Source organism: Cicer arietinum, chromosome 3 (assembly GCF_000331145.2).
Source record: "Cicer arietinum cultivar CDC Frontier isolate Library 1 chromosome 3, Cicar.CDCFrontier_v2.0, whole genome shotgun sequence".
NCBI lineage: Eukaryota > Viridiplantae > Streptophyta > Magnoliopsida > Fabales > Fabaceae > Cicer > Cicer arietinum.
Genome location: NC_021162.2, coordinates 75,571,243 through 75,588,482, shown reverse-complemented (window position 1 = coordinate 75,588,482; position 17,240 = coordinate 75,571,243). Strand labels below are relative to the sequence as shown.

The window sequence follows — 17,240 nt, the reverse complement described above, 5'->3', positions numbered from 1 at the left end:
ACGGAGAAAAGACATATGAGCCTAAGACTTACTACTACAAGGGCTTGTGCCAACCAACAAGAAGGGGGACGGAGCAAAGACATCTCTTGGCCAGAACCGGACATTGCCCTTTACCATCCCACCACTAGGAGACTGGGACTCGAGGCGTGGTTAAGTATTCCCTTCCGCTCTTGAAGTAAATAAATTGCCTATCTTTCGGTGAACAAGATCTTTATTTTCTTTTATTTTTTGTTATTTAAATTTTGGCTTCTCTAGAAAGTTAAAACTACTTCATTCGTATATTTATCATTTTTCCAAGTCTGCAAACAAATATGTGGAATATCTGTCATGAGGTCAGCCACTTAGAAGCATACTTATGAAGGACGGTATGGAATTGACATTGACATGACTCCGATATATTGATCGATGATAATCTTAGTTGCCTAAGTTAACAAAAATTCACCAGGGCATGATAGACTTGAAATACTTTTGGTTTTGTGGCTTACTCATTTTAAGTTTTCTTTTCAATACCCATTTCTAAGTTGATTAAAATATCCTGAATTAAAATCCCACGGTTTCAAGCTTGCTGGCTATAGCTAGTCTTTGTCTGACTATGTGCTTACATGATTTATTTATCCGCAAATATATCCTAAATTTTGGCAACTAAAGAAATGATCTATGCATCAAACAAGACTTAGCTTCCTCTGAATCTATGACCACAAATTAAAATTTGTAAGTTCCAATATTGAATCACACTTTCATCTGGAATCCTATTTCTCTACAACAGAACTGCAGCAGCATACTGACTACCAACTTGGCTTGATTCACTATTTTATCATATCCAACTGCATGTTATCTCGAGTTCTCGACATTGACACGAATCCTTCTCAAAAAACCAAAATATAAATGACCAAGTGCGAAACCACGGGTCTCTTACTAGTTATTTGTTAGAATAGTGTTTTATTTGTGTCCTACTCAAGTCAATGAAATTTTCCCTTATGTAACATACGTCACAGACATTTATCCATACTCAATATGTTAAACACAACTTTCTTTATAGATTGGTCCAAACAAACATAATAGAAAAAGAAAAATGGATCAATATAGTTTTAAAAATTATGAGAGGGTGATGCTTTAATTTACTATCTAATGGTTTAGCAGAAACTACTGACCTTATATACAACCTCAAGCAACAGGTTGATCTATTTCTCTTATCCCGATCCTGCGTAATTGTTGCAGACGATCAGCTATTTCCTGCAATAATTTAAGTCCTTCACCTCCTTCACTCAATAAGTTTATTGTATGCTCAAGGAAACTACGGTCTGCCTCAAGTGCTTGTAACCTTTCAATAAAATCTGAAACTAAACTTCCCGTAGTAGCTAAACCATTATTTCCACGTAGAACAGGGGAGCCATGTCCATAGTATTCAAGTTCACCATTTTGGTTGCAAACATGAGGTTTCTCGGATGAGGGATCATCAACCATGGCATCTGAATTTAATTTAAACGAAGAAACAGAATCTTCGGCTAGAAGATTATTGTCCAACTTTTCAGAGTTTTCTGGGTATTCCTTTACAACATTTTCAGACTTTGGCCAATTATCCTGAGCCGGGTGAGTATTGAGGAAAAAGTATACTTGCTTCTCTAACTTCTTCAAACGTTGGAAAATATATAGCTTTTCATCTTGAAATTCCATTTGTGAACTTTGTGCAGATTGAATATTGATTTCCTCCAAAGACTTGAGTAGAATGTCAGCTTTGTCGTCGATATTAGAATTTGATTTTCCGGGGACACTTTCATCCTTTTCAATGAAAGTACATTGTGAATGATCCAATCCAATATCTTTTACATTCATTTCAGAGTTTTTTGCCACCATGTTCTCCAACACTGATTCATCGGAGTATTTTTCCCTATAAAACTCGACCTTTGCTTCCAATTCTTCTATCTCCTTCTCCTTCTCAGCAAGAAGGTCATTAGCTTTTTGCAAAGCTTCCATTTCATATTCTGACTGCTCATCCATCATCCGTAAGTACTGCAAGGCTTCCATATGTAATGCTGCCTTTTCTTCCTGCAGTCTAGTGATCATGGCTAAAGCTTGATTTGCAGCAATCGCAGAAGCATTTCTTTCTTCCTCCAGCTCTTTATACAAAGCACTCATAAGTTTCCTGTCATGATCAACTTGTCTTTTAAGCTTGTCAACCAGACTTTCTCCTTCAATTTCGCTGACAATGCTTCCATCCAGAGACAAACCAGACTCATTTCGCTCAAGCGAAATCATTTTTTGAAGTATCTGCATCCCAGTAGAGTTAGAAACATCAGAACTCTTTGCTTCTTCGCTATTTATAGACAATCTAGGACTGATATCATTAAAAGACAGATCAGTCCCTCGAGTGGCAGAGAATTGTGACAACAGTATCTTCAAATTTTCATTAACTCTCAAGGAATCTTTCCCAAGCCAATGTTCTGCAAGAATACCAGACAACTGTCTTCCTCTATTACTGACAGCCAGCTTATAAGCATCACCAAGATCCAGCAAATTAGGGGTTGGTTCTAAACCTGCTTCAGATGTTATTAGCTTATTGCCCGACTTAATGTTTTCTTCCCAGTCCATGGTGGGTCTTCGCTCAGACGTTTGTCCCTCTTCATCAGCTCCAAAATTATCTATAGAAGAAACAATAGCATTATGATTCTTTTTCATTTAAAAATGCAGAAAGGGTTTGTTATATCATTATAAAACTAATGCACTTATGGACTCAAAATAGTGAAATATAGAGATTTCAGCTATATAAAAGGCACCAGACAATTTTGCCCTACATATATTAAAAATGACTCGGGTATTAAAAACTAGATCATTTAATTTCATCAACTTTCTATAAAGAATTATAACATACTCCGTTCTCCCTCAAACCGAAGTGTGTCATGGTAAAGAAAAGCAATCACTAAAAATAACTTACAGTTTTCCTTTGATACTTCAACAGGTCCTTCTGTTTTATTTAATAATGCAGGAACGTCGTTGAAGGAAATAGGCTCGCTTGGGGAGGGACAAACATCACTTCTTTCAATCTGCTGCCATTCAAGTTCGTCCACACCATCCCCACTTCGCACTGTTTCTGTTGCAGTTTTAATACCACAAATATCTGTATTTTCTACTTGCGTTCCTGATTCTGACAATATTGGCTCAAGTACAAAAGCTGAAGTCCCGGGCTTCCTGAATGTCGGATCCTCATTTGAATCAACATGGTGAGGCTCTATATGTTCAATTGGAACTCTTACATGTTCCTTGGTATCATCTTTTCCGGGAACTGGTATACTTATACCATCGTCATCTGATAAGCGAACTTCATATTCAGACTCAGTATCAGAAGTAATCTTGAGTTCTGTGTAACCTACACGGGACAAAGGATCTGCCTGATCATTTCTCAGGTATGCATCTCTAACCAATACAAATGTCTTGGCACTTCTTTTCTCATACAAATCATTTCCAACATAATCTGATGCATCAAAATCAGCATCCCTAGACCGAATTGACTTGCTGAATAACAAATTTTGACCATAACCATTTAAAAGGCATTGTTCACTACAACAAGAACAGTGTCTAGCATTATTAAATTCACCAAGTAATGGATCTTGATCAAATACGGAGTCAGATTCTTCCCTCGATTCACCAACCAATAACTGGGAAGTCTCAGCATTGGTCTTATCGATGGTTGCAGAAGATAAGAGACAAGTTTCACAGACTCCTTGAATGTTTACAAGATTATCATGTGTACGACAAAAAACTAAAGACGAAATCTCAGATTTATGACGACTACAAATCAAGTCCAAATAGTATCCACTTTTTTCCTTGCCTAACACATGATCTAGCCTCGAGCAGAACAAGCACGGCACTTTCAATTTGCAATAACCAGCAAACTTTGTAATAACATAAGAAAAAACAGCACTAATAAAAAGGAAAAGGATAAGCAACCATTCAAGCAAAGCTGAAGCCAAGGCTGTGGTAACTCTTGTGGAGAAAGAAGATGAAATTCCTTTGGTAGCCATTGTACAGCCAACTCAATTGACTTCAAATCAAAAGGAGAAACCGATTTCTTGAAAATTTGAATTAGATCAAACTCTGATCTTGTTCCCAATATATGATACAAATAGTTTTAGGCACTGAAACTTGAAACTTAATACATTCAGGAAGAAGAAAAAAGGAAAATTAAATTAAATTAGAAAGAAGGATTATTTGTTTTCTTGTATTATCCTCAATCATTAATCTGAAATTATATGAAGAACAAACAATATTGACTTTGTATAAACAAGTTGTTCATAAAACAAGATCAAAGATTGAAAACTGAAGCAAGAAGTCAGAACAAACCAACAAAGTGTGATGCAAAATTAGAAACGAAGGAATCAGATCAATAAAATATATAGCTAGAATATGGTGATGCAACAAAAAAATCAGTTAAAAGCAAGAGAAACAAACTGAACTATATAAATCCTAATAGCAATAATAGAAACTTTATAAGAATACGATAGAAAATTAAATAAGGCAACAAATAGATATGAAATTAAGAAAACGGAGTTATGAGTAATTACTTATAATACGGGAACTGAAAATAAATAAATGGAAAATAGATATGATTCGTACCGTAGAAGAAGTAGAAACGAAGTGAAATAATAATAATAATAATGTTTATGTTTATTAGAAGAAAATGAAATTAGAATGAGAGAAGAATAACAGTAGAAATAGGTGGAGCAGTAGCAGGTGAGGCGAGACTTGAAAAACTTGATCAACACAAAGTAAACCAAACCAAAAAAGGTTTAGGCTTTACAATTACAATGAAAATCCACGCAGCAATAGCTTTTTATTTTATTTTTTTGCGGAAAAACAAAATTAAAAGAAAACAACGCGACAAGGACAAAAAGGATGTGCTGACACGCCCAATAATTTATAATTAAATTTTTAAACTTCTAAAAATTTAATTACAAATTAGTATTAATAAGTTTAAGACTACTTAAGTTACAAATGTTTTGTATAGCTAAAAAGAGGAGTGGTGTGTCAATTCTTTAATTTACTTTTACAGAAACATTATAAACAAATTATATAAATAGAAATATGAAATAATTCAAAATCAAGATAATTCACATTTTAATAATGTTCAGACTTCGGTGTGACAACAGACCTTTACAAAGAAAACATAAATAGTGGTCGGTTGAAAAGTTAATAGACGAGACGAGTGGTATGTAGAGATGTCAGCTAATGTGGCATTGTCGGTGTGACCTTATTAAGCAGAATGATATGGAAAAACATATGATTAAGTTTTTTGCTACCTTGATCCTAATTTTTTATATTATAAATAATATAAAATTATTGCAATTTGAGTGATTATAATTACAAAGTAAAGAGCGCACATATGAGTCACCCCGCCCCCTCGCCAAGCCCTATTGACAAAAAAGGAGATGTGACCCAATAGAGGATCAAATCTTCTACTCTTGTCAAACCCAAATAACATTCTTCACGCACCAAATTGAGCTACTACCTCGCTGGCATTCTCCTAGTACATGCATGCGATTCATGGAGAGCTAAGGGACACAGGTGCACTAACTAAAAACAATCATAAAACAAGTAATTTGTAAGTCTTACAGAACAAACTTAATAATATACATTAGAATGACATGCATAGTTTGTTTGACCTTTCCAAATGACAGCTAAAAGAAACACAACACTAGTGTCAGAAAAAATAACATTTTTTTTATAATTTAGAAACAAATTATGTAGCGCAATATCTAATAGTTGTTAAATCATTACATTAAATCTGTTCCCAACATTCTACATTTCAATAATGGCAGCTTTAGTTCTACTGCTTCATCATTAATACCCATAGTTTGCACCATAAACTGAACCATAGCCTCCAGCATGTCCTGGATTGGCAGGCGGAGATGCATATACAGAACTGTGAGCAGGGTAAGAATTGTATCCTTGGTCTGCGGTGGGCCCACCTGTTTGTGGCTGCGCTGGTGCTGCAGCTTCGGCCATAAAATTCTGCACCATAGACTCAGGATTAATAGCTTGATTACCAGACAAATAAATAATGTAAGTAAATCAGTTCTAACATCAAAGACACACAAGACAAGCATCAGGTAAGAGATACCACCAAGCACAGTAAATCCATAGCCTTTTTATGGAAACAAAAGGAGAAAAGAAAGATATCGCGTGAATTGAGATAAGAGAAAAAATTGAAGAAAGTTTCCTTGCATCATACAAATGACAGGGTCAGAATGAAAAAAGTTGCTTGAAAGGCTATGGATATTGTTTGATGCAAGGAAATTGCACCACACACACCAACAATTCTCTGCAGCGCCATAAAATATATTAAACCCCCAAATGAATATTGTCTGCGCCACTTCAAGACATTATACTCTATATACATTTATGACAATGCTTAATAACTAATTGTTACACAAGGATTATTTTGTAAAATTACAACATCTTTAATTTATTCATAGTTTTTCCTAATTTGTGTGAAAAAAAACTTAGGATGACAGTTATTTTGGGGGTACTTGTTTTGGGACGAAGGGGATAAATCCAAGATCAGGATTACCTGTATCAGTTGCTGTGCTGTTTGGACTTGAGAAGCAGTGCCACTTATTTCAACTGTCATCTCCCCAGGAACTCCTCTTGTTTCTTGTATGGTAACAGTGGCTCCACTAGCTCTTCTGATGTAGCTTATATTTGTTCCAGCTGTTCCAATAACAGCATCGGCATAAGATAGAGGAACTTGGATTTGCTGTGTGATCTGCGCCAAAATAGCAAGACAATTTTAATCAGTAAAGATGTATAATTTTTTATAAGAGCAAGACCTCAAGCCAGTCAAGACAGCATGCCCACATCCAACCTCCCATTTTGAAGCCTAACTTAATTTATAAATCAACCATTACACCAACCACGTCTAATCTCAAGAACTGAAGATGACATTTGCATGGTATTAGACATGCATTGTTTAGCTTTAATATTCCAGATTAACATCTAAGTGTGCAAGCTAACATCATCTTCTGCTGCTGAAAAGCTAAACAGGAAACTGGACAGCAACAGCAAATGTCAATCAACATTGGTAAATTTCACAACTAGCTTACTGGCTTGACCACAGCTATTGCACAAAATTCAAGAAGCTGCAGTCAACAAGTCTCCTCATCAAAATAAAGAAACAACCAGAGACAGAGAGAGCAAATGGTAAGACATCCGGAAAAATACAGACTTCATAAAACCGTAATACCAACATATTGGTCCATCTACTGTACTACTTCCTTGTGGGGATTACTAGAAAACAAAATTACAAAAAATAACTAGTACCTGTGTGACCATGGAAGGTGCAGACTGGGTATTTGAAGATGCATGAACACCAATTGAAGCATCTCTTCCATAGGCGGATATACCGTGATGGGGCTGTTTGTCCAATGGAGGAGGCATTTCAGCTGGTGGATAATAATTATCAACTTGTCGCGGAGGTGGCATGAATTGAGGAGTAGGTACAAAACCAGGACCTCCACCAGCATTTGGTGGGAGACCCTGAGGTGGGCCCCATGATTGGTGGGGTGGTGGCATGTGCTCCACGTGATGGGGCATGTGCTCCACATGATGGGGATTAGCCATTTGCATCTAGAGAAAGATCAAATTAGCTGCATTTCTCTGTAAGCATAAGATAGATTCTTCACAAGTGTAATCTAAATTAACATGCTTACATTCATTTCAAAAATTGGAATTATACTGCGATCAACTAAAAATTTCTTAAGGTGGGATGCAATCATCTCTACTGCCTTGTGCACTCCAGTAGAATCCCCTACTACTTCAACCACCCTGTCATCTTGAAGGGCAAACGCAGGCAAGTCTTCTGCAGACAAAAAAAAAGGTGCAAGATGCTTAGCAACTAGAGGATGTCAAACACCCCACCCAAGGACCAAAATGCAAAGATTGAAAAAAAAAAACTTCAAATTTCCACTAATACTTTATTTAAAAGCAGAATTTACAGAACACTATAAGTAATAATAGCTATCATAGGGTCCATAAATCAGTCATACTACTCCAAGAAATTGTATCTTAGAATTAATTTCTAATAAAAAAGGAAACACAAGAAAGATTTCAGACAGGCAAAGTTCCTAACTTCATAACTAATAATTAAGAGTAAAGTGAACTACAGTAGAATGTCAAAAACGAGAACATGACTATTTTCCTGACAACTGAACTAATAAATTAATATTTTTCTAACAAGTTATTTAAGTGGTACTGATAGTAGTGGTGCATATCTGACAGCTTACATGATATCAATAATAGTGAAAATTGTAAACGAAACGGTGACAAGAATAAAACAATTGTGATGTAAAGAATGAGTTAAAGCTGGTGTGATAGGTGGAGGGTCAGGAACTTGGGCACCATCTCAGTAAATAGACTTAAAAGCAAATTTACACAATTGTTCTATTACAGCTCTAGTACCCAATGGATGAGCATCAACCTTACCCTGATCAAAATCATGGCAAGAGAAAATTGTAACAAAAACTACAACGAATTTCACAGAATAATAGAATGCTAAATAATAATAAAAAATGATATCCAGCAACCAGATTAGAAAATTTTAAATGAAATATTAACCAGAACCTGCTCCAAGAACTCTAACTATACAATTTGATGCTTCTTGGATAGATTTGACAGTTCCTCCTTGCTTCCCAATTAAACTTCCTGCTTGTGAGGCTGGCACTAGAAATTTTGTAGAAACCTTACCGGCCACACCTGAAGGGGCATGGACTAAATCACCTTCTAACCCATCAATTAACCGTTTATGAACCCTCAATAAGCCATCCACAGCAGGTGGAAGAGAAGAACCGGGCTCATCTTTACCCGATACCATTACCTAATCAAAAAGAACAAATAACAGTCAGCCTACCTTTGCTCTTAACATTCCCTCCAATGTCTATATGCAACATGAAGACAGAATATTGTGACAAACAATAAAAGTCATCATTAGTCAACAATAGCAAGCCACCATAGCACCACTTACTAAGCACGTTACCTGCCACCTACAATCTCAGGCTCTGCTAGATATCATGCAAGTGGGCAATTTTGATTATAAAATTAGCAAAAATTAAGAGATTCAGCAAAACAGCCAATACTCTTTCTATAGAAAATGGGACATGCACCGTCAGTGTAAAATAGTTTTACACTGATGTCCAATTAGAATGCAGTATTTTGCGGTTATTTTTTAGTTGCAGTTACAAAATGAACTTATGTGGACCTATCGTAACTTTTCATTGGATGTCGGTGTAAATTATTTTACCCTAACAGTGTATCGTCAGTAAACTCTTCTTTCGACATATTTTCTTCCACAATTAATCCCTATAAATATCTTAGAAAGATGGAGGTGTCTCATAATTCTTTATTAGTCGAGTCTTTGTTCACTACAGTGCATTTGCCATTTAGTTAATTACAGCAATAGTATAACCACTTTTTCCTACTGAAGAACTGTTGTGATAACGTATAAATCATTAACACAGAGATACTCCGTGTGTTAAAAATTAAATTAATTGATAGCCTTAATTAAACTTTGAATCCTTTCTTCTTTAATAACATGTATGACAAACAAAGTACTTAGGTTTTGGTATTTATTGTTTTCAGTATTGTATTAGAGCTGGTAATAAACTTCCTTTCATTGCTAGGAATCTGCGGCAAGACATCAATCATCCAGGTTTTGAATTTACCAGCTGGAATGCAGAGCTTCGTGGTACTTTGATATAAAATGATTACATGTTAATACACTTTCAGCACTTTGCAATGCTCAATGCTGATCCTGCATCTGGAACTTTGGTTCTTCAATATTGGGGATCTAATTGATGATTGAGTCGTTGCCTTTAAAAATGGAATATTGAACCTGCACAGATTCATTTTCTGTTAGAATTAAATTCATATTTTGTGGATTTTTGCCATCATTCTTTTTTGAATTTGTTTCAACTTCTTCATCTTAGTTTTTGTGTTCATTGTATCACATGAAGGTTACACTTTTTAGACCATGAACAAGCTATATTTTTTATTCTTATAATTTCTTGTCGTAAGAATAGGTCATTGCAGATTAGGATTGTGTAAGGAAAGACACCCACAATCTATTCTTCATGATAACATCTTTGGCAGAGATACAGACACAATTACAGTGTGTAATTACTACGAATTACTCCAGACACAAATTCCAGTTCCTCGAAAAGAATTAAAACTCTAATAAAGTATCTTTCGCTCTCACCCAATAATTTCTAATCTGAATATTTATTAACAAGCAGTTTTTACCCAAATTATATAGGTAGATATTTGCCACATCCGTCCTTGTCTCAGAAAATGAGACACACATAAGTGCATACAGCTTTTCGTGTATTCATTAAATGATGTACTTATATAAGAATAGTAAAAGTATAGATAAAAGATATATAACTATCTCTTAATTACAAGTAATGAGTAAAGTACTGTGAAGTTCCATAAAAGAAGAAGAAGCAGATACCATACTAGTCAGTCTAATCATTGATAAACTCAGCAAGAAGTTTTACAAACTATAATCTAACCCAATAGAATCCTTTAAACAATGGGCACAAAAGAGCATGTAAAAAAAAAAAACATTCTACATCAATGCTAGCAGGTGAAGTAATAATAATTCTATTTCCCAAAAGCAGAAGATTCTGAGGAATAATAATTAATTAATACAAAAGATACAAATGCAGCTAATTAAGTTATAGTGAGAAATAATGAGAAGAGGAGTACAGAAAATACTCACAGCCCTTTCTGAAGTTCCAGGAGGACCATCAAGAATTTTAACACGAGCACGCGTCTCTTCCACAATTTTTTTAATAAACTCTCCTTTACGTCCAATTATACCTCCAACTTTCTGAGCAGGAACCAACATTCTAAACACACTCTCACCGGGCCACCCTGGCCATTTCTTCTCCGGCTCAACAACAACGGGCACCTCGACAGCCGGAACCTCAACCTGCGTTTCATCTTGTTCCGCCTCAACTATCTCCTGTGTCTCAAATTCAACTGCGTTCTGTTCAACCTCAGCCATAGAGATTCCACTGTAAAAAACAAACAATTAAAATCATTCATAAGACATTACATAATTTCTGCAAGTAGCAGAATCGATTAAAAATAAAAGAAAACTAGATCGGAAAAGCTGTTTCGAGGAAAAGCCGCTGAATAACGAGAAGTAGTGAATGAGTGAGTGTAGAGTGAAATAAATGCATAAATATAGATAGATGGAAAGAAAAAAAAGATAGTGAGTATTGTTGTTGAAATTACCTTGATTTCGGGGCGGAGGTGAGAGTTACGCAAGTTTGTGTGGAAGAAATTAGAGTTGGAATGACGGAATCTAGGGTTTTAGGTTGGGGAAACGGGAAAGAGAAAGTAAAACTATGGGGGGTCTGGGAGAGTGGGGGAGAATGAAAATGATATCTAAAGATAATAGATGACAGGTAAATTTATTTATTTATATAAAATAAATTCTCCTCAATTTTCAAGAAAAATTACGCTAGCAAATCTAAAATAGTAGTTTTTTTTTTTTTCTTATAGCAATCATCTTCGAGAGGAAAAAAAGAATTCATATTCGTTCATATAGAAGAAACAAAATAATCATCTTCGAGACGCAAGGACAGTAGAATTTTTAACTCAACTTGCCATTCGCACCAATTTACCTTTGACAAATTCCGCACCAATTTACCTTTGACAAATTCCGCACAAATTTACTTAAATAAATATTCGATTTATATTTTGGAATAATACGACGTTTGTTTAAATAAATATTCAGAAATGTTATTTTGGATCAATAAATTGATATACAGTTTGATACAGTGTAGTATTTAATGTTCATATATACTAATATTTCATTGATTATGAAAAAAAATATGGGTCATATTCTCTCTTTTTTCTTTTACTTTGTTTCTTTTTTTCTTATTCCATTTTACTCTTTCTCATTCAAATTGCAAAAACTAATATGAATAAACCTTCTTCCACTTTGTCCCCTTCTTCTTCCTTTAACTCTTTTATTTTTATTTTGGTTATACTTTAAAATAAAATAAAGAGAATAATTTAAGAGGAAGAAAAACAATAATATGATCAAAATCACATCTTTAAATAAGTAACAATGGTGGTAGTCAAGAAGATATTGACCCACAAATTTATTTATTTTTTAGGGTTTATTTGACATTTTTTTATTAGTTAAGATTCATCCTCCATCTTTGTTGTTTATGATTTCAATTCATTCCTCATTATTTTCATACCTTTTATATTATTTAATATTTATAGTTTTTGCCCCGTTTTTCAAATTTCCAATTTTATACTTGTAATGTTGTATAAATTGATAATGAATTTTAGAGATTGATTGTCAGTTTTCTTTGTTTTACGGTTTAACTTATATTTTATGCACATTAATACATAAATAAACGCACTTTTAGACTCGTTTAGAGGGAAAAACATTAAAAGAATGAGAGAAGAGATTTCATAAAAATAAAAACTTAGACGAGTGAAAAGAGAGAAAAATGTTTTATAATTTTAAAAAGTGTTTTTGTAAATAACTAATTGAGGATAATATAATTAATATATTTAAATATTGAGATTATTATAAAGAGATGAAAATATATATTTTGAAATTTTTATCTATATTCTACAAAATCCTCCAAAATATTCCTTCAACATATTTTGTGAGTTTCTTCGATTAAAGTATTTTTGTATATGAAAAAAAAAATTATCTATTTAACTTTAGAGACCGTTATTCTTTCTTTTTATATATGAATAAACTAACATTTTAGTCATTAAAAATATAGGACATTATCACTTTGGTCTCTAACTAAATAAAAAAGCTAAATTAGTAATCGAATCATCAAGATATCGGTCAATTTATTTATTGACATTATAACGGTCATGAATTATTTAAACGATAAATTGTATTTTTTAAATATTTTTATGATAATAAGTTGGATTTTTCAAATATTATTGAGACCAAAACAACAATGTCTTATATTTTCACATACTAAAATGATAAATTAAAAAGTACTCGGGTTTTCTACCTTACACCCCCACTTATACTTGCTTCCCAAAACAACATGAAAAGATAATTTTATCCTTTTAACCATATGTGGCTTGTAGGATATGAGACAGAAAGATATATTTTAATTAATTAATTTTTTCATTAAGAATAATATATATTATATTTAGTATATTTTTTTAATGAAATTTAGTACATTATTTTATTGTTATATTTTATAATTACTCGTAAAATCGTGGTCGTTGAAAGGTGATCACACATGGCTTACAGCGGAAGAAGTTTGTTGACGTACTTGTATCAAATGTTGTACAACATTGGATTCAATAATTTGGGCTGATACATTTGTCTTCAGTTTATTTGATGATAGTTGATATTGGTCTCATATCTACATTTGTAGAAATGTGACATAGAGAGACTGACTCGTTTCATATGCCATGACAATCACAATGGATCACGTCACGATTTTTCTTCACATTCCACCCCATGGCAAGTTTTTCGATACACCAATAAACATGAACACTAATAAGGTTATGATTGTTGCACATGAGTTGTGGAAGCAACCTTTGAGGATGCAATTGTCGAGATAAATTATAACAAATTTGCTCAATATATACTGAAGTGGTTGTGTGATTTGTATAAACGTCTCATTTAAACTATCATTTTTTAGTGTGTTGTTAGAACATACATTTTGCATTTAGTTGACAATGCTATTTTCGTCAACAAAGCTCACACTCGTGTGAAGACGAAATACATTAGTTTGTTAATTGATATAGATCATTTGTCGAGACTATGCATGGGATACTATGCATTAGTTGTGCTATATGACAACCTGAGTGATGAAGTTGTTCACGACATAAGACAATTTGGAGGATATGTGACTCTATTACAAGTACATAATTCATATTAAGTTGTGTTGTTTATTTATTAAGTTGTATTTTTAATTTACTAAATTGTTTTATTTTTTTCGCAGTCCTGAATATACAAGCACTTTCATAACATATGTAAGCGGTTTGATAGTAAGACAGTTCATGCGCATATTTTAAGAGCTCGTAGGTGGATTGCAAAGCATGTTGTTGAAGGTGGACTACTAACATATCGGCGGAGACTTTATGCTACTTGTTTGAGGATGTATTGTTTATATACGATGATGATCGAGCTAATCATCCATTTGAAGCAACATTGATGTTCTCCGGCTACCTTCGTTGGGGTGGAGTTTCAGTCTCATATCTACTAGAACGATGTCTTCAACAATTTGGCTGTAATCAGTGTATTATGTGTGACGTTCCTCAAGTGCTAAATTGTATAGATTGGGAGCGGTGGAATAGTATGAGAGCATGTACAACGACTTTTTGGAGTCTATCTCCTCTAACAACGTTTCATAGAGAGGTCACCATGGACTATTATGCATGGTACGTAAATGTTTCACATCTTCTTATGCTCCACCTGTTAGTCCACCTATTGTTGCACATGTTGATTCATGTGTTTCATCATCTTATGCACAAGTTGGTCCATAACACGAGGTCGTAAAACATATGAGCTTTTACAAATGGTAAATCCAATGGGTGAAGTTCATGAAATGTTAAGTGAGTTACTCTGCATGTGTCCCGATAGACGATTAATAGATTGTGTTATGTATTATATATTTTGTATTCATGCACGATAACCACAATTTCCATCAGGCGCAACATTTATTATGTCCTCGATATATTGATTAATAAACGTAGGAAAATGAATCTTAGATTGTTGTTTTGCAGATTTTGGACATGGTTGCTTTGAAGAACGCTGAGATGATTGATTTGTATAACACCAAGATTCTTATATCCAACCTTTTCTCTTTTTAGTAGCTCCCTTGATTTTCATTTTATCAGGTGGTAAACACATTGTCGTTGTATGTGGAAATACAAGTCCGCGCACCTTTGTCATGAATATCTTTTGACCAATAATATCTTGTGTCTTCATGTATGCTTCAGTTGCATCCCACTATTCTAAAAAGTCATATTGTGATAAATATTATTCATTATCCAATTCATGCTCCATGCTAAATTTTCTCCAAAAAATCATGAATGTTATCTAGATGGATGACATTAGCAAATATCTGCAAAGTTGACAACTCATAAGCCCAATGTAATCCACGAGTTGTTTTGATTGAGCAATCACATTTTGTTTTATCAGTACATACCATCTTTATCCTTTTTAATTGTTTATCATTTTTTTAAAAACATTACCTTGATACAAAGCAATTCAATATTTGATAAATGGTGAATTATACCAATGCTCAACATCGATAATAGTTTTATGAATAGGCAATTTGATGTTACACATTTGGTTCTTCAACATCATATTCACAACATCTCAACTTTTACACAAGTCCCCATTACTAGTTTGCAACATGTTTTTCAATCTCCAATAAGTAGGAATCTACTGGCCCAACTTTTACATAAATCTCATTTACTAGTATGCATCACTCTATTGGTCCAAGCATCGACAAATTTTTCTTTGTAAGGTGTGAACCATGGATCTTTAACATGATTAATAAATAGGATAATATCAGCACACACTAACTCAAAGTGTTGCAAGTGATGACTGGTCTTGTCTGTAATTTTTCACATATTGTTTGCATTTTGCCTCAACATTTTTTTCAATATAAGAACAACATATTAAATTAATTGAATCATGAAATACAACACCAATAGCATTCATCGTGGCAATATCTATATTAGTCACAATAATTTTATAAAATAAATTCTCAGAGACGAACAATTGTATTACCTTTTCAAATGCACATATGAAGTTATATTGTCGCTCTTGTTACAGGCAAACAAATGCAACAGAAAATGTCAACCTTGTAGATGTTACACCGACAAATTTAAACAATTGTAGCCAATATCTATTTGTGTTTATATATAGATGATCGATAAGTACTCATTGCTTTATATATTTGAGTGGAAATTATGAGATTCTCTTTATTTATCTCTTTCAAAGCATTCAAAATGAATATTGGTGCAAGTTTATATTTTGTCGTGTCATTAACAAATCTTTTCTCCTCTTCATTTAAACGCCTCAAATACAAATGGTCGTATAAGGTATTCGTTAAATCGTGATCGTGTGTTCCACAACAAACACTAATTTTCAATCATTCACTAATACTCAAGGGTATACATCTGAGTTTGAATGAACAGTTTTCTTGCGATAACAAGTTACTGTTGATTTTGATTTATATCTTCCACCTCTCAAATGGTAACAATTATTATTCCATTTTGTCTTCCAATAGTTTTTGTCTATTCGAATATAGTTTATCGAGAGAAAAATATCTACGAAATATATTTCAAATAAAATATCAATTTATGTTTATACATTAAAAGCCAAAACTTATAATATCAATTATCATTAAGATTACTTGATCAGTCGTGAATTTATCTGTAGAATCTACGATCGATATTTTAGCGGGAACTTCACCATCAACTCTACTAATATCTGATTTGAAAAAATATATTAAATTTAATTAATATTTATATTATAAATATAATATTTAAAATAATATTTTTGAAACTTTGATGAAAATTGAAAATTTCAAAATGTATTTCTTATTTTGAAAATTTGGTTTTTACAATCTTAAAAAATTCACTCATTTCAAAAATTTGAAACTTTCAAAAGTTACGAAAATTTTGAAAATTTTCTATTTCGAAAGTTTCAGATTGTTCGAAGGATTAAAAAATTCTTAAAATTTCATGTTTTAAAAATATAAAGTCTATCGAAAGTTTCGAAAACATTTAAAATATTGTATTTCGAATGTTTGAAAAATTCGAATTGAATTTATTTTTTGGTTTTAAAAGGTTAAAAAGATTTAAAATTAATGAGATTTATCTAAATTTTTGAAAGAGTACGCGAAAAGGCAAAACATAAAAAAAATTCAAAATTTTATTTATAATTAAAAAAAAAATTATGTGGTTTTGAGGTGACAAGGTGCGAGTTGTGAGGTAGAAAACTCAATTACTCTACACCCAAATTACTGGACAGAGCTTTTTGAATTTGTGTCTGCAGACTAAGCAATCTGATTGTTACGTGGGCCTTTGTGGTTGAACCCAATACAACCGTTGAAGGCTTCCATGCTCATTTTGATTTTGATTTGGTCAGTAATAATGACATAAAAATAACACTAATCTTTAATAAAATAAAATAAATAACACTAATCTTTAATAAAATAAAATAAATA

General features: G+C 33.1%; 2 protein-coding genes across 3 annotated transcripts in view; both read right to left on the bottom strand.

The window, feature by feature from the left end:
* LOC101506946 (myosin-binding protein 1) overlaps window positions 1-4,791 on the bottom strand; it is a 5,772-nt gene extending 981 nt beyond the window's left edge. Inside the window, exons 1-3 of one of the 2 annotated variants that reach the window (XM_004494661.4) lie at window positions 4,612-4,791; window positions 2,933-4,139; window positions 1,152-2,639 (exon numbers count right to left, since the gene is read on the bottom strand). In XM_004494661.4, coding sequence (XP_004494718.1) covers window positions 1,165-2,639; window positions 2,933-4,019 — 2,562 coding nt within the window. In that variant the 5' untranslated portion in view covers window positions 4,020-4,139; window positions 4,612-4,791 and the 3' untranslated portion in view covers window positions 1,152-1,164. The remainder of the gene's footprint in view (window positions 1-1,151; window positions 2,640-2,932; window positions 4,140-4,611) is intronic. The other variant, XM_004494660.4, reaches the window with a different exon arrangement.
* A 902-nt stretch (window positions 4,792-5,693) lies between these two features.
* LOC101506610 (flowering locus K homology domain) lies at window positions 5,694-11,447 on the bottom strand. The gene is made up of 7 exons (XM_004494658.4): window positions 11,287-11,447; window positions 10,766-11,063; window positions 8,614-8,866; window positions 7,704-7,852; window positions 7,315-7,620; window positions 6,566-6,760; window positions 5,694-6,006 (listed from the first exon to the last, which is right to left on the bottom strand). The coding sequence occupies exons 2-7, from the start codon at window positions 11,051-11,053 to the stop codon at window positions 5,836-5,838; spliced, it is 1,362 nt and encodes a 453-aa protein (XP_004494715.1). The 5' UTR covers window positions 11,054-11,063; window positions 11,287-11,447; the 3' UTR covers window positions 5,694-5,835.
* Window positions 11,448-17,240: the final 5,793 nt, after the last annotated feature.

Coding starts and splice junctions, on each gene's coding strand:
- LOC101506610 (XM_004494658.4), bottom strand. CDS start 11,053: ATGGCTGAGGTTGAACAGAACGCAGTTGAATTTGAGACACAGGAGATA. Junction 8,867..10,765: donor CTGGAACTTCAGAAAGGGCT/GTGAGTATTTTC, acceptor CTTTTTGATTAG/GTAATGGTATCGGGTAAAGA. Junction 6,761..7,314: donor CACCTTCCATGGTCACACAG/GTACTAGTTATT, acceptor ATTTTGGCGCAG/ATCACACAGCAAATCCAAGT.